The sequence below is a fragment of the Sturnus vulgaris genome, chromosome 10 (genome assembly GCF_052056855.1).
Source record: "Sturnus vulgaris isolate bStuVul1 chromosome 10, bStuVul1.hap1, whole genome shotgun sequence".
Classification (NCBI taxonomy): Eukaryota; Metazoa; Chordata; class Aves; order Passeriformes; family Sturnidae; genus Sturnus; species Sturnus vulgaris.
The window spans coordinates 8,634,718-8,661,201 of NC_142252.1; the positions used below are offsets into that span (position 1 = coordinate 8,634,718).

Sequence of the window (26,484 nt, forward strand, 5' to 3'; positions counted from 1 at the left end):
CAGCTTTGCCAGGATGACTATGTTCAACTGTGAAGCAGTTGGGAGTAGAGGAGGAATACAGGCTGAACCAAGCAGCATGAACATTCACCTTGACAGTCCTAGAGACGAAGATGACTTTGAAAAAACTTAACATGCAACTTCTACTGTCTGCAGTCAGATTCCCCAAAGCCTTTCAAGAGCAGCTAACACACTGCCACATTAAGGGTTAACAGACTACAGTAAACACTGCCTTAGTGCTAAAACATCACACTCAACTCATTACTCTGTCAAGTAGGACTGGAAATTTTATATTAATCAGCTCTCAGGATAGAAGAGCACAGTGCTTTTACAGCACTACTAAAGAGGAAGTTTTCAGCAGCTAACCTGGCCCTCACCTTCCAAGGCTTTTAACTCCTTTCCCTTCACCCCGAGTTCCTCTACCCAGTTTATAGGCAAATACCACGAGCATCTTAGTTCAAACCTGCATTTGAACTTTTCTTTTCTAGCACTGAAAAAAACGTGTTGCCTAGGAGTAGCAGAGCTGAACTCCCCTTTTTCTGAGTGGTGACACACTTCACCCTTGTACTGCAGAAGACTGAAGCTCACCAGGAATATCTGCTACATGTAGCATTCCCCCTCAATTTGCTCAGAGCTCATCTTGGGCAGGTAGTCCTGGCTCCAGCAGACTAAATGATCTCGATCACCTTTGCCAAGCCACCCCCTTCACTGCCCACTTTCGGGAAAAAAAAAAAATAAAATACCCAGTTACTCACTATTCATGCTCTAAAGCAATCATCTTATTTTGCAAATTATTTCAGGACTAACAGAAGGGAGTGACAGTTGTTTACACAGAAATTGTGCTAAGGCAAACCTGAAAGCTTATGTCACTGCATTTTTTTTCTTGCCCAAACCTAATCCCAAACCTGCTTGCTGCCCAGAGCAGACAGTGCTGCTGTGTGTAAACCCTGTGGGAGTTCACCTTCAATGCCAACCCTGTAATATTTGAATTCTTAACACAAACATTAAATAGAAGCGACTGGAAAATTAATTCTCATATTGCAATTTTATTTTGATATTGAAACAGCTATTACTCTGAAATACAACCTCAGACTGCTCCAGAGTCCAAAGATGACATCTTGTACCTCAGTAGTTAAAAAAATACGATGCGTGCGTGAATTAAGTCCAGCTTAGGTTCTGGTTCTGTAGTTTCTACAAGACAACATTTTTCTATTCTTGCAGGACAAACTGTACCCAAGACAGATGCAAGACAAACCAATGCAAATGTCACTGTAGTTGTTTACAACCCAGTAACTATTCTGTTGTTACTTGTGTTCCTTAGATCCACGAGATGTAAGGAACTGGAGAAAGGTGTGGCTGGGTTAGCCTGGAGAGGTCTCCTGCTCAGGACCAGAATCTTTAGTTACATGGTTCCCATATTTAGTTATTTTTTGTTTGTTGCTTTTGTTTTGGTTTTTTCTTCCTCACCGTCAGGGTTCACTTTCTCTTCAATAAGACAGGAAGACAATGAGGCCATGCTAGTTTCTCCATTCACCTATTGTAGGAGACCTAGCCCACAGCATGCAGCAGGAACACCCCTTTCCCAGCTTAAATGGATTAGGTGGTAGGCAGCCAATACAGCCCATAAAACACCCTATGATTTATTCTTCTTGATGATCAAGGGTGTTCAACTCAAGCAGGAAAAGAGGGGCAAACATACTTGCTCAATATCTGACAGCATATTATGAGCTCTCAGCCTGGGATTTGGACTGGCCCTGCCCAACACATTCAGGTATTTTCAGCTGGAAACATTTTCTATTCATCTTGTTTTCTTACCTGACCAAGAGGCTCAACACTCGTTCACCCTCCACTTTATGGATAGATGCTACAGGCACCTACTTCCAACCAGGGCTGAGTCTGCTGGAATTTCTCCCCTGAGACCAGCAGGCTCCTCTCCCCCATGAGTGTGCCCTTCAGAGCTGCCAAAGATTTAACTCACCCACCCAAATCCCTTGGCTGCCACAGAAGTAGTACAACAAAGAACCATCTGTGACAAGCCAAAGGGATTTACTGCTTATTTTTTGGAAAGGGTTTTGCACTCAAGAGAGTCCTGCAAGGGGCATGAAGAGATGCCCATGTGCATATAAACTGCATCATAGGAACAGGAGGAAAGGCCCCAAGGGTGCACTGAGATGTCCTCATGAAGCAGTTTTCAGCAGTAACTTGGGCATACCAAAACAGTTCTCTTCAGATACCAAACCTATGGATAAATTCATCCACAGCAGAATGACATCAAAAAACATCATCAGGAGGGACTAAAACAAGCAAAATCCAAACAACCAAACAAATGTCACCATAAGAAAACCAACCAATGCCCCCCTACACACAACAAAAAGGTCTCACAAAACATCTCCCTCCTCCTTTCACCATTCTTAAAAGTAAATCTCAGACAATTACACAGGGCTCTTAGACTCCAATATCTATCAGCACATCCACAATCCACAACACTGACTGTTCATAATGCAATTTTATTTCTTTCCTTTGTACAAAAACAAATATAAAATTTAAATCCAATAGAAAGTGTATACTAGCAATGACAAGTTTACATTACAATGAGACAGGACAATGCGATGTGTATTAAACACCACATCAGTTTTAAAACTTTCCATGATACATGCACTATATAAAAACTGCTAGAACTTTTATTCTATTTCTACCAAGAATATCCAGGTACCAAGATACTAAAGAACCAAAAGTAATCTTGATAGGTGGTATCTACAAAATTAGACCTTTTCCACACACAAGAAGAAACCAACATTAATAGAAACATTTATCATTCTTTGTTAAAATCCTCTCACAAAAAGCCATACATAAAATTCTTAGTAGATACAGAAAAAGCTCAGAAGCTGTTAGCATAGGTAACCATTCAGTAGTTTAGAGAATCTTTTAGACATTTTGAAGAGATAGTGTAGTTTTCAATGTGTATTTTCCCCACAAAGCCAGAACTGTCGACTCCTGTTTCAAAACCTAGTCAGTGGTTAAAACTAGCTCTTGAGTGAAGTCAAAGAGTAGTGTACAAAATATTTAACAGAACAGGGGTGTGCCTGTTTACTTCTTGAAGAAAGTCTTTTCCACATTCAAGGTTTGTTTATTTGTCCCATAAACAAGATTGTACCTGAGGGATGAAACAAAAACAAGGATTACCATCATCTGTAAATAGAGTTAAACTTTTCAATGAAAGCATTAAGTCCACAGAGCACAGCCAGGCCACCTTGTCAGTCTTGTCCAGCCTTGCTCTCATCTGTGAGCCCAGGGAAGCGCATGTTTGGATAGGTGGCCAGCTCCTATTTCTAGAGACACACAGCCCTGTTGATGCTCTGTGGAGCCCTGGGCTGGGGCCTGCTGCCAGCAGCCTGCTCTTCCCCCAGTGCTGGCAGCAGCACCTTGTTCCCCACTAACTGACATATTGATCATACGTCACTGCAAGAAGGGCAGTGCTGCTCTAGGAGTCAGCCCATACTGCAAAGAAGCCATGAGCACTATATTGGTACTTGCTTATGTTCAGAGCAGGCTGGAGCAGCACCCTGGATCCCCAGCCCCCTATTCTGCCTTGGCCCTCACTATCTGACTATCCAGAAATCTGGGCCCTATTCACCAATTCAATATCAACAAAGAGCTGTTTCCTCTGCACTCAGGGGAACTATGACTGTTAAAGACTCTTCTTTTATATCCACAAACCTGCCATGCTTGCTTCTGTTAACTTGACAGCCAAAATGTATCTTTTCCCTGTTCCAAGTTGCATTCCCAATAAAATAATCTAAAACTAAAGGCATAAAAATGCACTTGCAGGAACTTTTTTTAATACTTATTCAGTATAGTGACTTTTGTCACTATTACATAGTTGATTACTCAACTACTAAGCCATAAAGTATTTACAGATGCTGCTTACCTGTAGGATTGTGCCGGATGAAAAATACAAATGGTCTGTCTACTATGAACCAAGGAGGGGATGACCTGGCTATTAAAATTGCAGCTTGCAAAAAAAAAGAAAAAACAAACAAAAAAGTTTTAGAGTGAAACAAATCAAGCACCATAATGCATTATATACTCTATTGAAGTAAAGTTTCCTTATAGATATATACATGCATGCTTGTCTATATATACAAGCTTAAATAGGTGCAGACAAATGCCTAAAATGCACCAACTTGGACATTTATAGCCACACAGGTCACATGTTATTCTTACAGGAAGCATTTAAAAACACATAAGATCCACAGAGAGCTGGAAGTCTTGGGTTGTCACCCAAAGGCTGCAGTAGTTTACTCCTCTTTGTAACCTGGATAACCAAAACATGGTACCAATGGCCTGATATAAAGTCTAAGCTATGAGAAGACACTTCTCTAGAAGTAAGCCCGTTAATATTTCTTACAGTGATCAACACTGGCAAGTTGAGATTTTACTGAGAAATTACTTAAAACCCATTAACTGATGTGAGTCCGAGCATATTGCTGCAGTGATCTCCAAGTGGGCTATCTTTGCTTAATGAAATTCTTCCAAGTCTGACAGTTATCAGTACAACTGCTTACTTGTTGCTGCAGAGGCTTTGGTTCCATCTTCACTAACTTCAATTTTTGTCTTTTGCAGAACATTAGATACATGAAGACCTTCTGTTCCTGAAAGACCCAAGGAGAACAGCATCTTCAGTAAAACTCAGAGTCCTGAAGTACTTTGTAGCTAAGCAGCTCTGTCAGCACGGCTCAGAATACTAAAAGCTGCTACAATCCTGCTGGAATCCCAAAGTCGCAGTGCAGAACAATACCTTTCAATACAGTCAAAGTGAGTCATTACAAAAATAGGGAGTAACTTATCTTACTCCTCCTTCCTCCCCATTTACTAAGTTTTCTTATTGATGGTTTAAGTTAGAAGTGCTCACATGCATTTTCAGTTTTAATTTTTAAAAAACTGAAAAAATTTGTTATCTGAATTTAAAAGTTACACTCCCATTGTGTCTCAACTCAGGGAACAAAAGAAGCACTTAGCAACATACCTTGTTTTCAGTGAAACACAGGAATTTGTTTTCAAATTAAGCCAGCACAAGGTAAACTGTTTTGTTAGACAGCTCTATAGAAGCTAATCAGGATTTTAATGAAAGCAGAGAAGAGAAATAAGATGACATTTTACAGCCATGAGTTCAGAAGTGTTGACACCCCATTTTCAGATACTAATATTTACAGCTCTGAGTTGGTTCAGTCCCTTGAAGTGTGTTTTTCATACATGCTTTCTTACAATTCAAGAAAAAGTTACTAAACATATTCAGGCAAGGTTACACACTGTAGTTGCAGTATTTGCTACGGACTAAGGTATAGCATTGTTTAAGCCCTGCCAAAGATTTCAGACAATGCTCAAGACCCTCAGGTTGCACTATCAAATCTCAAGAAGCTGACCAGCATGATTTACTGTTGTAATGTAAGATAAGGGACAAAAAAAAAGCCACTGCAATGCTGAACAGAAGCAAGCAGTTATGCCTGGCTGGTTACAACATAAAACCAGCTCAAATGTCATGGCAACACTTAGCCAAGAGAAAGCAGACAACTGCATTGGTAAAGCAGCACTTTATTCAGAGCTAGAAACTATGAAGGACCACCATGAATTAAAACAAAAAAACCCTTACTTGTTATTTTTGCAAAGTTTGCCTTTGACTGGTCAAACATATCTGTAATACCAAGTGCTTGCAGAGGTTCCTTTAAGTCTGTTTCTGCTTCTGCTGTAAATCTGGTTGGAACAAAAAAAGAATGCATCAGTATTAGGCAGGAAAGTCACCTGAAGTATTCCTTCTCCTGTATCAGATGAAGTACATATAAATAACCCCCCAAACACTCCCTGAAGAAGGAATGGATTATATAAGTACTTACTTTGGCAAAATAACCTGCACTCTTTTTGCTACCATGGTTGTCATCCAGCTTCCTATTGTTTTTGTGCTGATGTGGGGGATGATAGCAGAGAGTGGCGTTGTGCTTTCAGTGGGCAGTGCAATCAGCATGCTGATCATTTCCCCGTGGTATGGCAGCTCAATGATGTTGTACCACAGCTCATTCGGGGTACTTGTAGTGCCTAAAAAAAAATAGAAACAAACCCAAACAAACTAATGAGCCATAGCCATTTTAGCCTTAAATCTTTACCTTAACACAACTACTGCTAGAAAAGTCTGTCAGGAAAGCTTTGCCCACATCTCAAAACCAACTCTGAAGTCCCAGACTTCCTGCTGGGCAACCCTTCAAAAGGCATGGGGTCTGTACTGATGCTAGTAGGACATAAAACACAGACAGGATGATACCATGGAGCAAACACTCATTTAACATACATGCTGTTTCCCAGACAAATCTCACCAGCCCAGTGCAGCAAGCCAGCTACGTTAGAAGGGACCAGGTCTGTGAATTAGCTAGATCTCTGCTTCAGATCTCAGCTGTACCAGAACCAACTGTGAACTGAGAATAAAAAAAAAGGCAAGGAATAGCAGCGGACTATCTTTGCAAACTGAAGAGGATTTTGCAGACAAGCTTTTTCCTCCAAGAGTTATTGCAAAATCTCCCGGTTCCTGTCTGAAGGAGTCTGCCGCATTTGCTTAATAAGGATCTGATTAGGAAGCAATCTGAAGTCTTTCAAGATAGTGGGAAGCAGCCACTTGGAGAAAGTGCAAGAGGCCAATTAGATGAGATGGAGGGAGATAGCAATGAATCCAAGTTACAGGGAGAATGTCTTTGAGACACCCTCTCCCCCTCCAAGCTCCCTTTGCTTACTGTGGGATTTCTGGCATGTGGCTGGGAAGCAAATGTTTTTTATAGTGGTTTCAAGTTAAAATTTGTCAGTTTACCTACAGACGGTATTTCAGGCAAGCTTTTAGGATAGCAGCAAGATCTTATCTTTCCCCTTTCTTCACCTAAATCTGTACTTGTCAGCCCAAGCCGAAAATCAGCAACTTCATTACAAATTTAATCTTGTTGCTAGGGCCATGAAACCTGCCCTAAACTCATATTGCTACAAAACTGGCAGTACTGCACCTCTGTTTTGCAGGAATCATGTCAAAGCTGGCAGTTTCACTATTCCTTTTATTATGGCAGTGGTTCTCAGGCTGGAGCCTACACATCTAACACTGGTTGCAGAAGTCAGCTGCAGGACAGTCACACAAGGCAAACTGTCCCACAGGTAAGGGCTGCTTTCCCGATTTGCTACATGCTGTTATTACTGAGACAAACTGAACAGAAGAGGAGCTCAGCTTCAGTCAGTTGATGGGACTGAAGATACTTCAGATACTTAAACTTTTAAAGATCCCATTGCAAGCATAGATAAAATAGAAGCCCTGTGTTAGGAAATTCAGAGATACAAAAACTCCAACGAGTCCTCAGCAAATAAGTAATTCAGCAGTATTTCTTCCTTTCCAGCCTTAATAGTTTCTTAGCTTAAACATAGAGCAATATAATGGATATTATAACCATCATCAAAAGTCAAAAGCCTTCAAGATAGTCTTGCTAAACACCACCTTAAGTTATGAACTTCTTTGAAACGCCAAAATTAATATATACTGCAGTAGGCTTCCCTACCTCCCCCAGCTCACACTTTCAGCAGTTAAAGTATTACATTACACTTGCTCTAATATACGGGTTTGGGACAGAGTCACAGCTGTTTACTTTAACGTAAGTCTACTAACAGTAGTTGAGCACTACCAACAGTAAAACTAGGCATTTAAAAGCACAGCATGTCTTGCTTTCAGATTTATAGCACGCTGTATTCTCAGGCCTATTTCTCAGACCGTATCTAGCACACACGGAAGGAACTAAGTTCCAGGCAGCACTTCTTAGAAGGATGCAACACAAGTTTTTAATCACAGCATCCATCTTACTTTGACCACTAAAATCCCCATAAGGCTGCAAACTGGAGCTCTGAAGTACATTGTCAGTCACATCAAGCTGCTGGTGTCAGCTCTGAGAATCTCTGATGGAAGTCTGGCAGAACCTGCTGAACTTCTTTTCACTTGTGACTCAATCTGAAGAGCAGTTTCACACCTCAGGAGACAGAGCCAACATTCTAACCCAGCTCCTCTGGCTCCCATAGGACTGGAGACTGTGCAAGTCCCATTTCTCTATCTGCAGTAAAATATAAACTCCAGTCTCTCTCAAATACAGCTCACCACCAGGTAAACCTCTACCATTCTGCCTGTTGGCAGCTTTCCTTTATTCTCAGCCCTTATAAACATGCATTTTTCTTTCTTACAGCAGAGCTAACTAACATGCAAATTTCTTAATTTGGGTACTTCAGACTTTCCTTTTTGAAGGCAAAGGGTAAGGCAATACTTGACAGATCATCCAACCTTAAGGCAGCTGTTAAATACCTTGCCCATGCCTCAGCAGCAGGAGACACTTCTGCAACACAATCCATCTATATCAGCTACAAGAAGCAACAGCAAGCTCTTGTTTCAGTTTGAAAGGAAAAAGCAAATTCTACACCCACTGTTGGTGGTCGTGGGAGTCACTGAGCTTACCACAGCGGAAGATGGACAGCTGGGACAGCATAGGAACCTGGTAAGTCTTCCCATCAGCTCCATAAAACGGGCGCTTCTTTGTATTTTCAGGTCGAAATCGTGATTTCCACAAGCCCTTGAAATACACAGCATTCACCAAAACCAGTCTGGTCAAACTGCCTTCAATATCATCTGGAGCTACAACCTGATCAATCATACCTAGAAGAAATAAAGAAATTCTTGAGTGTTTGCTGTCATTAACCCTGGCCAACTGTTTTTGAGGAACCTGACACATATTACTTCAGACGCCTTGACCTTCGAGTGTGCCAGCTCCTCGTGGGAAAATATATTTAAAATGCATAAAGTCAATGGTATTCTTTGTCAAAAAGTAAACTTTTGGGATAACTAGAAATAAACATATCTTGCTGATAGCCTGATATTTTAACAGCCAACAAGGCTTTACCCTTTCCAGCATGTAAGCAGATCTAAGGCTACATGGAACAGTTTCAGCTGAAACACCTCCCCCTTCACACACTGCTTTCAACATTGCTATGCAAAACTGGTGATGTGGTCGAGAAGGAATTTGACAGCCTCATTTCACAAATACCACATCCAACATCAGTAACACACTCCTCACATCCAAGAAGGGAACTTGTTTTAGCTTCAAAAGGTACCAAACATAGTTCACCTAGACTGGGAACGTGCTGCAAAATGTGGTCTCTGGCTTTAGCATATGTAGGCTTGACAATTGGTTCAAGAGACTTGAAGCATGAGGAGTTCTGTCAAGGCAGGGTTAGTTAAGAATCCTCCAGTAAATGCGAGTCCTAAAAACAGGGTTATATCTCAGGCCAGTTTAGGGCAGTCAGAGCAAAAGCTGAACTGCCCTATAGCTTCCTATAAGTCTGATTCACTGAGTAAAACATCATATGCTCTGATTTCAGACAATCAGAGTTGCCTGAAAGCATCTATGTTTGAGAAAGCAAGGACCCAAGACAACTGTGCTTGGATTTCTCACCAGTTACATGAATGCAAAGACAAGAAAAAGCTGCTCTGATCCCATGGACAGATGGACACACACCCCAAACACATCTCTCCAGGCTACCACACAGGCACATCTGCTAGGACAACAAGACTGCTGGTTCCTGACCCACCAGCTCTAAAACATCACACTAATGCCAACTAAAAGATAGTTTAAAGCTGCAGAACAGAGCTTTCTCTACTCCCTATCTTTCTCCAGTATTGCCATCTGAATTGGAGGTCTCAGACACCACCCTGTCATGCACAAAGGCACTCACCAATACTCACCCCTTGTTTCATTTTTCACCCATTGGTTGATGGAATCACTTGCTGCATTTGGGTCCTCGAAGTCCACGCTCTTGACACTGCACTGAAACACCTCTTTGTTCCTTGTAACAAAAGGCACTTCCATTTTAAAGCCACTCTTTGCAAACACTGCATTAGCAATTGTTACAATGTCTTTATTCTTTTTTGAGACTATCAGCCTGTTTATCTTCTTTAAGGCTTTACCAACTCCTAGTTGGAAAAAACAGCAAGTTTAATTTAGAATAATATGATAAACCAACTTTATATGCAACTATTAATGACATGAAAAGTCAGACATTAAGTGCTGGACTAGAAAAGGAAGACCAAAGCAAACAATCTGAAAGGACTTCCAAAATACCCATTTCTGATGTCTCATCTGCATAACGCTACTGACTCCCAGCAAAAACATGAGCCTCCACTATGCCTGCTGCACCTCCAGCTGTCTGCTCAGAATGTTACAGACAGCACCTGGGATTACACTGAGGTTCAAATATTAGTGCAGAGCTACAAATCACGCTGTTCCACAGAACAAACTGTTCCAAAAATATTTCATATCCTATAAGCCAGGTCACTTGTCAGTTCTGTGACAATGACAAAGAGTCAAAGAGTCAGCCTGCTCACTCAGAGGTCTGCAGGATTTGCATAACAAATGGTCTGAGCCTCAGAATGTAAAGCAAAAATTGTTTTCTTTACTTTCTTTTCATTTACTGGACAATAAAGAAAGCTGTCAAGATTTTTATAATAAATTTCCAAGTTGAGTCTTAGTTTCCTTAAAGACTAAGTCCTGGCCTAAATCAGCTACAAGCAGGAGTTAATCTCTTAACACATGAGCTTGCCTCTAAAAAAAGGAAAAGGGAAAGTAGTAGGTTCCAGTGCTTAGTCAAGATCCTTAGGGCCTGAAAGCAGATTGTATGAAGTACTTGCTATCTCCTTCACTGTGTGTGAGGGAAAGCATATGGCAGCACAGAAGAACTGCTATGTTCACCATATCCAGTTCTCTTGTGTTATGCCTTTATCAATGAGTGCTTGTCTACACAGGGAAGCTACTGCCAGGCAGGCAACTTCATGTTCAACCATGGTATCAAACAGCATCATTGGGTGCCTGTTATTAATGGGTTCCCTCTGTTTCACAATACAATTTGGGCAGAAATATTTCCTGACTACTTTCTTATGTAGACAAACAAGAGATATGAAAGGAATAAATTAGTTCAGAGTTATCCTCTTAGCTGCACATAAGAAAAAGCCTCAGATGGCTTTGCTGTTTCATGTATCACGAATGCTTTAACAGCACCACTGGTATGAATTTCTACATGTTCACTCTCCATTATGGGCAAATTCTTTTGGAGAACATACCATAACAGAGGTTCTCAAACTGTATTCTGTGAACCACTGGTGGTCCACGGAGCACTTGCTGGTGGTCCGGGGAGAGCTGGCTGGTCTCATGATGCTGGCTCTCCTCTTTGCTTCCAGCTGCTAAATTGCATTAAAAGACAGCTAAAGACAAATTAAATACTTTTCAACTATTACCTTTCCAAAGAAGCAGTTGCTACAGTTGCCAAAGGACTTTAAGGTAGCCATGAATAAGAGCAGGGAAAACCTGTGCAAGGACATATGAGCATTCCATAACAAGTCTCCAACCAGGTATTGGCTACCCTTCTAAGGTGTTTGAGAACCTCTGTGTCTCACAGTTCGGATTAGGAAGTTTGAAGGCCAAATAAAGACAGTTGATATAATGCTTTAATATTTTTGCAAGTACTTAGATTTTGGGCATTCAAATGTTCCTAGAGCTGATTATCCCATGAAGAGATTTCAATCTACATCATTTAGACGTTAAAGTGTCAAATCATTTTGTTGTACTTGAAATCCAGGACCAAAACAGCAAAGCAAATGAAGACAGGACATCATGTTATATGACAACACTGCTCAAGATTTAAATGTGCACTTACCTCCTGGAGGGTTTTCTATTCTTGGAAGTAAGGCAGAATGCTGGCACTAAGATGTTAAGTCTTGCTGGCAAACACTCACAAAAATAGCATGCAAATTAAAGCTGTAACAATCTTCAGCCTACTCCCTCTGGAGGGGCAGACATTGGCAGAGGAATACGAACACAGATGCATGCAGTGTCAGGCACAGGCAAAGAGAAATGGCTGTTTTAAGAAGAGGGCACTACAAGAACTACACATACAGGGATTCTGACAGCAGAAACACACAAACAAAACTGAAGAGCAAAGTGAACATATCAGTTGTATGGTTAGTTTGCACTGCTTTCAGTGAGGTGCCAAGAAATATCCTCTTGTCCTGTTATCTATGAAGTGGCACGTTAAAAGTTGTTCAGTATAGCCTGAAACAGAGTACTGCCACCTTCCTGCTCAGAACTAACACTGGACCACCATCCGCCCTGTTCTGGAACGCCAGTTCAGCAAGGAAAACCACAGTTCTAGCCAGGGCCCTGAAGCAATTAACCAAGCTGCTTATAAGCCAGTTTGGGTATATGTAAATGCCCTTGCTCAAATTGCCAATTAACTTCAAGCATGTCCATTTTGTGCTTTGGTAAACAGAGTTAATTGGTGCATGATGCAATCTACCACACTTTGAAAGCCATCTCATACATCATGAAGAGTCTGACAAAACACACCCAAAACCACCTTAGGATCACTGACCATTTACACTGTATCTCATCATAGTTGTCAGCTGCTTCTTTGTCTTGCCATCAGCTCCCAGCTGCAACACCCCCAGGACTGAAGCAATCCCATGAGGAGAAACAACAACATTGTCCTGAGGCTTGGCTTTCACTATTTGATTGAAGACCTGGATTCCAACATCAGAGCTAAGCTCTTCCAGAGGATAAAAATTGAACTGGGAACATACAGACATTAAAGTCCCAAGAACAAAGAGGAGTGAAAAGTGCCAGTTCATGATTCCTGGTTGGAGATACCTGTATAAGAAAACAAGAGGGGAAAGTTAAAAATGCTGTACTTGTGAAAGCTACTTAACATAAATTCTTATTTACCTAAAGGGCAGGCAAGTCTTGCACACCCGCCACACACCATTCACAGAGCTCTGGCAATGGAACTCACACCTGTGCTTTACTTACCACTATCAAGATTTTGGGTCTAGGGATTTCTAAGTGCAGTGATAATCATGACATAGCTAGGTATCAGTGCCTACATAAAGGACAAAAGCCTTTATATAACCAAGTTAGGAGACTACCTCCCACCACACCCAAGCTCAGATAGTTTTGTGTTTCGGTTAAATGAGCCTTGCCATTCTATTTAGATTGCCCTTTATGGTAAATGAGTGTTGAGAAGTGTTGTGGTATGGTCCTCACCCACTAGTATGTGATGCACAGTATACCTCATAGATCATTTTCTGCAGTGAACAGAGGCATATATACATATGCAAACGGACCTTCTGTTGTGGGAATTTACACCTGCCTAGAACAAAAAGAGTTAGCTGCATAATTGCCATTCTCAACAACGGGAACAGAGAAGAAAATTTTAGATTTTAAAATGCAAATGTTGGACTTGGATTTCAACCTGTACTTTTCCATTTAAGAAAATAGAGGACCTAGTGGATACAGAATGAAGTTAACATTCAAAATGGGCATATTATCATCTGCAGGTCCAATGCCTGACAGAACTAAGTATCATTACCGATGAGCTCCAAAGAATTGAAGCACAAGCAGCAGCAACATTTTGTTCAGGACCCTTCAGCAACTGATTACAGAGAGCCAAGCCCAAATATCAAACACTGAACACTGTAACTACTGGGCTGTATTTCCTCCTCGTGAAACTGCATTCAACCCTTTTTGTTAGGGCAAAGAGATACTTAGAGAAACATGAAATAGTCTTCAATTTCCTTAAATTACATTCCCTGTTCACAACAACATTTTTACGATATTTCATTTGCACAGTTGACAGCCCTGACTCCCATTTCCAGACCAGCCAGGAGCCTGCTCCCTCACCGAGCTGACTCCAGAAGACAGGCTGCAGAAGGTGTACAACTGAATGAAGTGTTACTTGAATAACACATGTAAAAACAGGTCTCTGCTGCCCAGGAGCCCCCTGTGCAGCAAGTGCGGCACATTTACTGTTCTAGGTGCAGCACCCCAGGGTGCTGGGGCACAGCAGAGCCACAGCCTTGTCATTGCCAGCCTCCTCCCACCCACCCCAAGGAGCTGTGCCATCCAGCCTACCTACGCTGCGAGTTCAAACCATGCTGGAGCACTTGACTACCAGAAAACCAGCTGGTGTTTGTACAGATTTGTTTAATCGTCTTTTAATAGCATGTACTTTAACTGTGCTAAAACACTTGAAAGCGACAAATACAGCATTTCCACTTTCTTCTGCGCCGTTTCAGGGTACAAAGTTGGCTTTGTGGAAGTTTGTCCTTCCGGAATAAACCAAATGCTGCAAATGCAATAATGCAGGCGTTTAGATATCTTTCTGCCCCGAATCCAACTTTAGTATACTTCTGACCAGAAGGAACTTGTTGGACTGATTTAAGTTATACAAGAAAAAGTGAAAATGCTGTCCCCTACGAAGTGGGGTAACAGCCACCCAATAATTAAGTCTTATCCATCAACCTACTAATCCCCTAGGCAGTTCTGAAGTCATTTCAGTGCAATTACTTCCAAAGGAGCTTCATATCAGCCATCCACTACAATTACTCAAGCTTAGTCCAAAACTTAGACTGGACTGGGCTAGCTGCAGCTGAGACTGGCAGTAAGAAAACCCAAGCACCATGGATTTAGTTTGTGACCCCCTGAGGCTGGTTACATGAGTCACTCTCAGGTTTGTGTTGTACCCTTCATCACCAGATACAGCAAGAAAATGTCATCGGGAGAGTCAACAGCCTGACAGGGAAAGTATACTTGCACTTTAAAAGAAAAAAATTATAATTGTTAAGGAATATTCTTCAGTGTTCTTTGATACTAACACAAACCACCTGAAACCTTCAATTTTGTTCTTAAGGGCAAGGATTGCCTCTCTCACAGGCAGAGGCTCCACACTGATGGAGGAGGCACTCCAAGAAAAGTTAGGTTTAGGGCTAGCTTTTAGGATTTTCTTTGCTGGTTTGGTGACCATCTCTTCTCCCAAACCTGGAAACCCAAGGGGTAGTTTAAACAAATTCTTAATCCTGATATTAAGCAGACTTATACCTCGACCTAGTATCTTGGCAAAAAGAACTTCAAGTCCCTAAAACTATCACAGTCTTACTAGATGCACTTAGAAGCAAGCAACAGTTCATATTGGTGCAATACAACCTGTCCCACATAGTGATGGACAGGGACAGTACCAGATAATCTCAGAGCACAGTTTGAAAACCAGGCTTTTGACCAAGGCAGCTCCATCTGATCCTGACAGCAAACCACAGGAAACTGGGCTATTTTGAGGGCAATCTACACTTGACACATTATATGGCAAAGAAGCATACGATGAGGGCACAGACAGGAGTGACACTTTGAAATCAAATGAAACAAAAAAAAATGTTTCATTGTCATTTATCAACTTCATCTGCACAAGCCTAACATTAACCAGATCTTTCTCTTCTTGCCTTTCCCAGAATATATTGCAAATCTCAAGTTTTCTACTGCAATGGTAACAGTCCCTGACAGACTCACGGTGATAGCCTTGCATTTTCCTCATGACATGTGAAACCTCATCAAAACAACCCAACTCTGCTTCCAAGGCCACTGCTGCAGAATTTTGTGTTTTTCTTATTTTTGTTTCAATTGATTACCTCCCACATCTGGTTTCCACAGAATTCTCCCTATTTGCCTAACCTCTCCCTCCTGACACACCATTAAGATGGGTTGGTCTATGTTTTGGAGCACAATCTCTAGCAGATACCTATTCAGTAAGTGAAATAAAGTCGTGCAGTGCTCTGAGCATGGAAAAAGTAAAACCACTTTTCATCACAATTTATGGAGCAGTCACTTCTTGGCCTGGCCCTGTTATGGCCACTGCATACCTTAACCAGGAAACTGGGGAGATAACTGTATCTTTGAGAAGAAGTGGCATCCCTGTAATTTAAGTTTCCATCATGGATTGCAGTAAATTCAACTCCTATGCAGTTCAGTATCAAGAAGTGCTTTTGCATATCCTGAAAGAAACAGCTTAAGCACATTGCTGGGAGAAGAAATCCAAAAGGATGTATGATGTGTAGGATGGAAAACAGCTGACCTGCTATACAGAATATCAACAAGCTTTCAACAAGCTTTCATAACACTGAAGCTAAAAGCTTAGTGATAGTTAAATCTGAATCTAATGCTTCAGAAAACCAAACAAAAACACAAGCTAGGCATTTTTTTGCCTATGACCTTTATATTTTTTACAGTTAACTGAGAAGGAGGAAAGTGTATAGGCGAATTCATTTACATAAATGTGGGCTTTTGAAAGATGCTGGATCAAAAAAAAGTCCCTCTTTAGGGTAGGCTGCCCACTTCTTAGACTGAGCACTTACAGGAAGGACAACATCCACAATTTAAACTTCTCAACATGCAATGGAAATAGTGTCACTAACCCAAAGAAACGTAGCCAGTGTTATCACACATTGCAATTTGTTATGCAAATCCAGTTCTTAACCCTAATGCTAGAGTTTCTGAGCAAAAGAGATCAGTGTCACACCTTTATCTAAATGAAAATTGCCATTTCCACAGCAAGCACACGGAGAACTCAGCTCCCCCGCCTCAATGAACAGCACCACCTCAAGTCCTGCACAGCACACTGAGGTACCAGTTATAACTATCTAACTGCAGAGCCTAGCCTAAGCCACAAAAGAATTTTTAGACAACTATTCCAGTCAGGCACAGAGCTCCGGGTAAGGCAGAAGAGGAAAAGAACAGCATGTCCTATGTACACCGATGGTTCTGTGTTGTTTTCATGACAGATGATGGAAAGTCTTCAGGCTACCAATCTTGGGATTAGCACAGCTTCATGCTGATGTTGCAAACACTAACTCTCAGACATACTGGGCAAGATACTCAACTCTCACGAGGCTCAGCTAGTCAGATCACCCTCACAGTAAGTAGTTTAAATTTTTTTGATTAAATTATTATAGAGGTAGTTATATCAACAAAGAAGACACGATGCTGTCAGCCTTTATTTATAGAATGCTTGTTACAAAAGCAAAGTTATATTAATACAGACCGTTTAATCTGTGTCTAGAAAAGCATTTGGTGGAGCAGGGAAAAGTTACATCTTCAGCCTCAGGCACAAAAAACTGCTAACAATGAAAAGCCTCCTACAGTAAAAAGCTAACTTAGGAAGGATTTCATTTTCAGAGAGCCAAACCAAGCTGCTGCAGTCTTCCCAAGAGGAAGAGAAATTAGTTTGGTTTAAGATCGGAGGCAAAAACACAATCTGAAAAAATACCCGTATTTAATATAGAAGTTGGAGAAAAGGCCTGTCCCAGAGGCTGAAGAACACTTTGCAGCAGATTGGGAATGAAATAATGAACCATACATAGATTTTTAGATATCGATAATGACTGCACTATGAGACACCTCCAAGTGTTTATTTTGAAGCCTGACTCCAACAACAGTCACATATAATCCAAAAGGCTCCTTCTTGCAGTTGCAAGATTGATTTTGCAGTTTCTTTAAAGATATATCAAGCATAAGGAAGTTTAGATATCAGACTGCACTTCTGTGAATATCTGTAACCAAACAGCAGCAAGCACAGCTGAAAGGACTAAAACTGAAGAGCAGTCTCATAGCATTGCTGGTCTCACTGTACTAAGCCCAAAAACCTCAGATCCCCTGAGCCCACGTGGCAGGCACTGGGCAGCCTGTGTGACCAGAGAAATTCAGCCTGGAACAAACATTCAGGGACCTCTCCAAGTCTGAGATGTTGATGTTTCCATGCCACTGTCATCTGGGCTACTAATTTAAAAGTCTTATTTCAACTGACATATGAGCTGAAAGAAAGCAGCGTCACTTCAGGCCAACTGAAGATTTAACCAACTTTCTTCAGCAGGACTGAATAAATACTCAAACTTGTTAACAGTCATTAAAGGAGCTGGCTGAACACACAACAATTGTTTTCTCCCAAGCAAGGAGACCACTCTGGTTGCAGTGGGAAGGTCATATGCAGGGTCTCGTTTTTCAGCTGATGCCCACTCAGGAGCATGGTAAAACACTCCAGCCTCTTGGTAGGCTTCCCCCCACCTCACAGGTGCTCCTGACTCCCCTTCTGCCTAAGCCTCTTACACACCAAAGCCCTCAGCTTCAATATCCTCTCTTCATCCTGAACCTGAGTTCAGCCTGCTGAAGTTCTGGCTTCTTCCACATGACAGACCTGGGAAATGCTTCATCTTCCTTCCACGTTTTCTGGTATGTCCTGAATGTTGGCTCTCCCTTTTCATCTCACAACTCCTTCTATTATTACTCAATACCTGGAAAGTTTAGTATATGCAGAGCATTTCCAAGAAACAATGAGTGCTAGGTTTTAAACAGCTCAATACTCACATTGCTCTGAAGAGGAGTAAGATACTGTCAACAAGATATAAACATAACCTGTACACAGAGATAAGCTGGAAGTGATGGGTTTTTTAACGCATTGGTCTGACTTCAGGCACAACAGCCAGCATTGCACAAAAATGCAAGAAGCATGGTATTGGTTCTGAAGATTTCCTCTTCCAACTGTAATCCTGCTAGTCCTATTTCTAGTTTTTAGTGCATTCTGGAAAGCCTGTTCAGCTGTGTCCAACCAGCCTCCCTGCCAAGTGGGAATTTCCCTGCAGAGCACCAGCTTGTAAAGCCAGCTGGTCCCACATAGGAACCATCTCTTTGTCCAAGCACTGCTCCCACATGAGCAGGAAGTCAGAGTTCAGTGCTTCTTCATAAAGAGTCCTGACCACCCCCACCACTCTGGGAATTTCTGTTGAGCCTGAAGTGCAGAGAGACCAGCTCCATTTCAATCTGTCTATAGCCTCATGACCAGGGTCTCCAGTTCACAAGCCAGACTAGTTTTTCTCACCACTATCTTCTACAGCATTTGGTGGTGGTTCATAGAAGTTAATTACAAAGATCAATTCCACATCATGCAAAGCTGACCAGTTTTTTACTTCACCACTGAGTTGTAAATGTACAACAACTACAGAGGCACTATTCAGAGTTTCAATAACATAAATAGGCATTTATGGATCATTTGCTTTTACTTCTATCTCTCATTTAGACATGATTTAAAAAGCCAAATTTAGCTCTGCTTCATGAAGCAAATACAGTTAACAGGGCAGAGGGGCTTATGGAAACTATTATGGTACTGCCCAATTCTATCACCATTTTCAAATTTTATGTGTTCTCTTGTTACTGTAGGCTCAACTACAATTGCTAAAGTTTCTAGGTATTATTTATTCCTGTATTTAAAGCAGCTTCCACAGAATTCCCCAAGATCTAGTATCAGGTCTTAGGGTATCAGAAAGATTAAAGAGAATTATGTTCTTAATTTACTGGTGTCCCTTCATTAAAGAAATGGTTTGGTTGATCTCAAGTTCTTTATGCAATGTGGGTATTTTAACATAATGAAGAAACAAGCATGGGACAGTCAGCTCATCAAGACTAATGCTGCAGAACCAGTTTCCCCAAAAGAGGGAGCACAGCAGTATTTCACAACACAGTGGAGAGGCTATACCCTCTTCTCTGGACTCACCCCAGTAGAGGCAACAGGGGTTCCACAATCATAGCATTTGCCTAAACTCAAGCTCCCACTTTTAGGGGTTTTTTTTGTGCAAAGAAAGGCCTCGTGGAACCACAGCTCCCACATTATTGTACATTAACAATGCTCACTTTGCAACCACAGGCTTGTTAGGAACCAAAGGCAAGCCTACAGCATTGCAAGCCACCATTAATAAGGTACAGTGTATTAATTCTTTGGCAATGGGCTGTGTAACTATACATTTATGAAGTAAATAGTCTACAAGATGCTGGACTAATGGTTGATGTCTTATCAGGTACCTCATCGCCACCTTGACCCAAACCTCTGCTTTAGGATTTTACCATCTTTTCTTCCTTAAAAAATTACTAAAGGGAAACCAAAACCCAGTACCTTTATTCATTTTCACTTGTTGCAGGGATCTTGGGTGTCATTTGATAGCAAGACTCTCATACCACTACATTCCTGGAGTGCAAACAAATCTGGTTCTCCTTTTCCCAAGTAAATGTTAATCTGCTGGCCAGTGACACATGCCCTGCCCTCTTGCACCTACAAGGCCGGGAGGGTAGAAATAGACTTGAGGAGATAGCTCCATGGCCACTTAGCAAGTGTGCTTGGAGAAGACTGAATGCCAAGACCTTTCAGGACACATCCTTCTTCAGAAGGGTTAAGACACCAATAGCTGTAACACTTGGACTCAACTGTCAGCAAAGAAAAAAAACAAAAAAAAAAACCACCCATGTAGGAAATAAAGAAAACTAAAGATATAGAATTGAGTCCTCAAGCCCATAGTTAATATTTCAGAGCTTTGACAAGGCATGTGAGTTCCTGCAGAGCAGAAGAGAGATGACTCCCTTCAGATTCTACAACTTTTAGGTTTAGGTTACTCTACAAAAGAAGTACATATATTTCCTATTAAACAATGCTACAAAGCCCAATTCCTAACACTCCACACTCTACGGTTCAGTCAGGATTTACAGCATAACTGAAAATTAGGCTTTCTATGGAGCCACAGTGTTTTTCCATTATTTACAGTTTTATTACTCCTGGGAAGCTGAGAGAGGTAGCAGGATCTATCAGCCACATAACATCTAACTAAAGGCAACACATGCTGGGTTTAGAGATGCCCAACTGGTAACAGAAGATGGAGAGACAGTCTCCCAGGAGGGCTTTCAGAAACCTTACTTAAAATAATGCAAGTAATATTGAATTGCTTTTTTTAGTTGCATTATTTAAAGTTTTTATTTATCCCTCCTCCTTCAAGAGGAAAGACTACAGCAGTAACAGTATTGGCAGTTCTTTAGAGTTACATACTGTCAATAGTCATTTCACTATAAAAATGAAATAGAACTCCAGTATTCTCTGTTCATAACAATGACATTTATAAAAACTTGCATTTACACAAACTCATTGATAGCCAAAACCTGATACTTTAAGCACTTGTACATAGGGAATGCTACCAAATGACAAAATACTTGGAGAGATCAGGAACACTGTTCTAACCATTTACTGCACTTGTGGTTGAAGATCTGCAGAGTAATAGCTGACTAGCCTTTTATTTATTTATTAATCACACGGTACAACATTAGCAATCAACCACTTCCTATTTGCAAGCTAATTTAGAAACCTTAGCTAGGTAAAAAAAAACTAGATAATAAACATAACCCTTAAAGTGTAATGTAGCCGAGTTATTAACATTTAAGAGGAAAATGGTATATGGATTTTCTGTATCCAGGACAGCACCACTGAAACAGACCTAGGCTCACAGGCATGTGAGATACTAGTTTTTAGTGGCCACTTCTCAACCATTCCAGCCTTAGCTTGAAGGTTACCCAAAAAAGATAAGGACATTCACATTTCTCTTTACAGCACAGACATTTACTTATATTAATCTTTCCCCCCGCGAAAGCTCCAGAAGCAGAACTAGCCAACCACAAGAGCATCAGAAGTCTCAGATGCTGTAAGGATGCAGGAATGAAGCTTTGTGCTGGGAACCCTGTCCATATGCTCAGCTAGACACCTCCGGAGTCATCTGCAAGGAAACTTACATTAACGAGTTAATAAGAGAATTGTCAGCTATTTAAGAAAACACTCTTCTTGTTAAACAGACGTCACTTCTGACTGATCTCACTGGCTTTACTACAGGTTTCTGGGAAGGCAAGACTTAAATTTCCACAGTAAAAAAAAAGGGGACAACTGAGTATGAACCACGCACAAGAATTCTCCAAGAGCAGGTCGTGACCTGATATATTAAACTGTCTGATTCAGTTCAGCTTGAGAGTTTGTAGGCTGAGTTGTGAGCTGTGTTGGCTGAGTCTCCACAGAGTCCATCACTATTTCTGTAACGCAGATGACGAACCTCTGCAGAGGAAGTCGGCAATTAGCTGGGAAAGCAACCTCTTCAACTGAGCTGCCAGAGCAGCTGGAGGCCTCAGCTTGTTTAACTGCTGAGAAAGACACATGAACGACTCTTTCTGGAATAGAAGGCTGTACAGCAAGATGGAGACATACAGCTTACAGATAATGCACTAACTTATACATAGCATTTCTTAGATTGCTGAGGGATGTAAAGTTATAGGGTAACAGAACAGAAGAGGAAAAATTAGTTATGTTCAGTTCTCCTCTTGGTTTTGTGCCTGTAACCTGTCAGAGTCAATGGGAAACTGCCCCTCTCCTATTCAAACAAAAAGCCTCAAACCCCATTTAGCCTTGGGCCAGCAGAAGCTTACAGTTCACACCAGATGACAAAACCATCTCAGAAGCAGAGAAAAAAAAAATTAAAAAAAAAAATCACTAAATACATCAACATCCCTTCTGCAAGAACAAAAGCTTAAAGAGCAAGTTGTTAAATAACACAGAAAGCATTTAAGTAAAAAAAAAAAAAAAAAAAACAGGTTTGGTCAAAGCTACATAGCTGATGAACGTAAATTCACATCCCCTGTACATCAGCCAAACTAAGAGCTAGAATGTACCAGCATTTCTCACTAGTGCTTCTAGAGACCCCAGGGTGATTTATTACTGTAGCTTACAGTCTCTTGGTAACTCATGTCTTACAAACCAACATACCTGCATGCCAAGTCCACAACAGCCTTGAACAGGCTTCTTCAGTTCAGCACTCATTGGCCATCACTCTTGATGCCTTCACAACTGTTTCCATGGTCCCATAATGCTGAAGAGAATTTCAGGTTGCTGTTTCTAAAGCCCAGGATGACTACAGTAGACTGCCTGAAGCCCATACTTTACATCACATAGCTGAGCATGGTCAGCAAAACTGACATTTTCACCACAGGAAGATAATTCCACAAGATGAACAGGCTTTCACTTAAACTGCTTTGTGGCATAATTATCGGACCCCAGCATAAAGCACCTTCTGACTTCAGCCTGGAAATCGGGGAAAAAACATCCTTCTGGCCATTAAAGGTGAACACCAAACCAAAGAAAAGATAAAGCAGCTGCCAAAACGCATGTTTTTCCACAGACACTGCTCAAGGAGAGGTGCTAATGGATTTAGAAAGCATTTCGGTTAGCATTTAAGTGCACTTCAAGGCCGTGATAAACAGCTCAAGAACCTATGGCTTATACTAGCATTGCCACTAAAATTGGCCCACATATTTCCAGTCCATGATTACTGGCTCTCACTTCAGCAGAGACCTCAGCTCTGCTTGCAGAAGCATTCACAGAAGTATGAACTAGTGTCTATCCCTAAAGAGACAGGAACAAGCAGAAGACAGGACAGCTTTTTTTCTACCACCTCTTTTGCTCTCCTCCCACCCCTTTAACCATCACAGAGGAGACACACCTGAACACATACATGATTGCACATATTCAGTTTTCTAATTTTTACACAAAGAAGCTATCCACTTTAAAAATAATAAAACCTTCTTATATTTTCAGTTCCCTAAGTTATATTGAATCTTTATACTAAATCTTTAAATTCGTATGTAGGTGATTGACTACTCCATGTTACTACTACCTGCTCTTCAAAGCCAAAAAGACAATTCTTTATATCACTACACTTATTCAAAATATGTTTATGGCTAGTATAGGTGCATTGAATTACATGGTTCTTACAGGCCAGCACTTTGCTGTAAAACATGATTTCTTAGCTATGTCACAGGTGACTGGGAAGATGCCCAGAGGCATGTAAAGATGATTGTGTCTAGCAACTCTTTGCAGATTAGTGATGATTATCCATCTTTTCCTTGTCTTCTCATGTATAAAACCTTGGACCCTAGAGAATCGCAGAATTCAGTCAAGAAACTAAGTTGACTGGAAATGTTTTGATGATTAGAATTAATTTCCCCATAATTAGTATTACAAAAGTATGCTCTTTCATGCATGCTTGAGATTAAGCACTTCAAGCAGCCCAGACAACCCTGACCTCAGTTTCCAAGAAAAGCCTTCCACAGAGCCCCAGCTTTTTCAAGAATGAGCACAATAGTTCCTATCAAGACTCAAAAGCTACAACCAGTTGCATAAGCCAGGTAGATGCTGCGCCCATCACCACAAATCCCCACCCAGAGCTCCCTCTGAACTGATCCCTTGCTGTGGATACATGCAATTTATAGGCATCTCCATTGTAATAACTAGCAGTCAGGTGAGGTGGTTATTTTTCAGTATTCATACTGACACATTCACTTCCATATAGTCTAAAAATACACGGTACAACTTACTGGGCTCTCTGCTTGACATTTTTCTGCCTAACAGATGCTGGTAAGAAACTCTAGGTTGGGAACACGTTTCTGCCTGTGTGATTTAGACACTCAGGCTAAAAGTCTCCACATGCCACTAAGACATGCTGTTCTCCCGGTTGTCAATGACAACACCAAACAGACGCTTCAACACTTCTGTATACACCTTGAGACAAAATCCACTGCAGGTTTCTGTTTTCTTCTTTGTTCTGACATGAGTTTCTATTGCCTCCCACATGAGATACATAGTGCCATAGACAGATATAAATATACGTGTGACTATAGTGATGGCCATATCACCAATCGAAGCAGAGGAGTTCTCCTGCCATCCTCACATCTGGGGAGCACATAAAACAGCAATGCCCAGAGAAGCTGCCTTCCAGCATCTCAAGAGCACTTGACACAATTTGCTTATAGGCTGTCTGACATACGACTTGCCTGAAATTGTAAAAAGCTGTGGATTAGCATTCATCACTCAAAGTTTGCTCCTGTGCCAAACAGCTGCTATTCTCATGAGTTTAATCACACCCCACAAAATGCTAGATCTCTAACCTTGTACATCTTATATGCAGTTGAATTAATCCATTTAATAATTCTGCCTTTTTATTTGCATTGGCCTTTACCTCACACTCCAAAGACTCATCTGAGCACTCAGCAGACATGCAACTGCTTTTCGCTTTCCTCAAGGATGTCTGCAGCTTGTCCGAAGCTACACGGCAGCACAGCTGCTTACACCTACGTACATTTTGTGAAGAGTTCCTACGAAGGCAGGTTTCTAATGAATTCCTGTGGCAAGCTGGAGAAAAGACATTACTAAATGCTCACACCAGAGAAAGTGAAGGAAGACGAGGTCATTTTTCAGTGCATTGGGAAAAAAAGTCAATCTGCCAGGTTTCTCTTTCAGGAAGTTGCCCAAGAATGCGATTACAACCACAAAAGCCAAACCATGTTCAGAATCATATGCAGGCATACTGAGAAAGGGGGAGAGAAATAAATCACACTAAGGCCTCTAATCCATAAACAGATATCCCTTAGTTTTAAAGGAAATTCAGTATTTTAACACCTATTTGCTACTTCAGTGGTTTCTCCAAAGGTATTTTTCTGTTAAGATCCTCCAACAATTGCACAGTACTGAGCCAAAGTATCAAGCATCATTTTCACCACGAGACAAAAGGACTCTGCATTTCCAAATCTTCCCAGAACGCGATACACGAAGCAGTTCCCACATGACCCCAAAGTGAGCCGAGGTTAGTTCTGGCTAACCAGTTCTCCGCTTCAGCACACAAGGTGATGCCACCAGCCCTATTCAAATCCTGTTACAGCATCAGAATATCACCCCTTCCTCCCCAAAGGGCAACGGCCGTAAATGTTTCTACCCCGTTACTCTGTCATTCGAAACGCCAAGAAAATTTCAATTACTAACTGAATTATGATTTATTACTTTTATTTAGCACCATCAAGCTCTCTTTCACAGCAGACAAGAGACACGAATGAAAACGAGCAACTTGCAGTTTCCAAGCTCTCCAGCACAGCCGGTGCTCGGGAAGTGCCCACCTCTCCCGCACCCGGGAGCGAAGCGTCTCCCGCGCCAGCGATGCTGCTCCCCGCGGGCTGCCAGCCTTAAAACCCGCTTCTTTTGGGGAAAAATCCTCCCTGCTTTCCCATAGTCAACATGCAGAAGAAACTCAGCGCGCCAGAAGCCCCGCTCCCGGCACAGTGCCCGCACACCCGGCGCAGGGAAACTTGTGAGAGCAGGTAAGAGACACGCACACCGAGGAGCCGCCGGAGCGACCCCCTCGGCCTCCGGGCTGCCACCAGCCAAACTTTGAGTGCCCCGGCTGCTCCGCCCGGTGCCCCGGTCCCCTCCCGCCCGCCCCTCCGGCGCAGCCCCGCTCTGCCCGCCCGGCGCTCGGCGGCGCCGCTCACCTCCCCCGCCGCTCTCTGCTGCTGCCCACGGCCGCCGCTGCCCCACCGCCCCGCGCCGCTCGGCCGGAGCAGGCGGCGCCGCCCGCTATTTATAGGGCCCGCGGCCGCCCCGCCCGCTCGCCCGCCCCTCGCCGAGCGCCGCGGGCCCGCCCAGGGCAGCGCTGCCCGCGGCCGGGAGCGGGATCGGGGCGGGGGGCGAGCTCGGGGCCGTGCTCCGGCTGAGCTCCGAGCGGGCTGTGACCCGGAGTGCATCGCCCAGCCCGGGGATCCCCAGGGAGCGTCCCCAGCCCCGCTGGCGCAGCGGGAGGCGCACCAGCCGTGTCGGGGAGAAGGGGAAGCCGAGGCAGCGGTGGAGGTGCCCACGGGGCGAGGAGAGCAGGATGCCCAGAGGGTGGTG

At 42.2% G+C, this 26,484-nt stretch overlaps 1 protein-coding gene across 3 annotated transcripts; it reads right to left on the bottom strand.

The window, feature by feature from the left end:
* Nucleotides 1–2,484: 2,484 nt before the first annotated feature.
* On the bottom strand, nt 2,485–26,198 carry SERPINE2 (serpin family E member 2). Of its 3 annotated transcripts, XM_014879561.2 has the most exons (10): nt 26,088–26,198; nt 12,475–12,749; nt 11,168–11,287; nt 9,797–10,024; nt 8,513–8,710; nt 5,889–6,087; nt 5,648–5,748; nt 4,563–4,649; nt 3,926–4,009; nt 2,485–3,151 (listed from the first exon to the last, which is right to left on the bottom strand). In XM_014879561.2, exons 2-10 carry the CDS (start codon nt 12,728–12,730, stop codon nt 3,114–3,116), a joined length of 1,311 nt encoding a protein of 436 aa, XP_014735047.1. In that variant the 5' UTR covers nt 12,731–12,749; nt 26,088–26,198; the 3' UTR covers nt 2,485–3,113. The 3 variants fall into 3 exon arrangements, with proteins under 3 accessions (XP_014735047.1, XP_088026833.1, XP_014735048.2); XM_088170707.1 differs by lacking the exon at nt 11,168–11,287; XM_014879562.2 differs by lacking the exons at nt 11,168–11,287; nt 26,088–26,198 and having other exon boundaries at nt 12,475–12,726.
* Between the last annotated feature and the right edge of the window lie 286 nt (nt 26,199–26,484).

Excerpts from the sequence above, each read along its gene's own strand:
- SERPINE2 (XM_014879561.2), bottom strand. The coding sequence starts at position 12,730 with ATGAACTGGCACTTTTCACTCCTCTTTGTTCTTGGGACTTTAATGTCT. Across the intron at positions 6,088-8,512 it reads GCTGTCCATCTTCCGCTGTG|GCACTACAAGTACCCCGAAT; the intron begins GTAAGCTCAGTG and ends ATTTTTTTTTAG. Across the intron at positions 3,152-3,925 it reads CATCCGGCACAATCCTACAG|GTACAATCTTGTTTATGGGA; the intron begins GTAAGCAGCATC and ends TTCATCCCTCAG.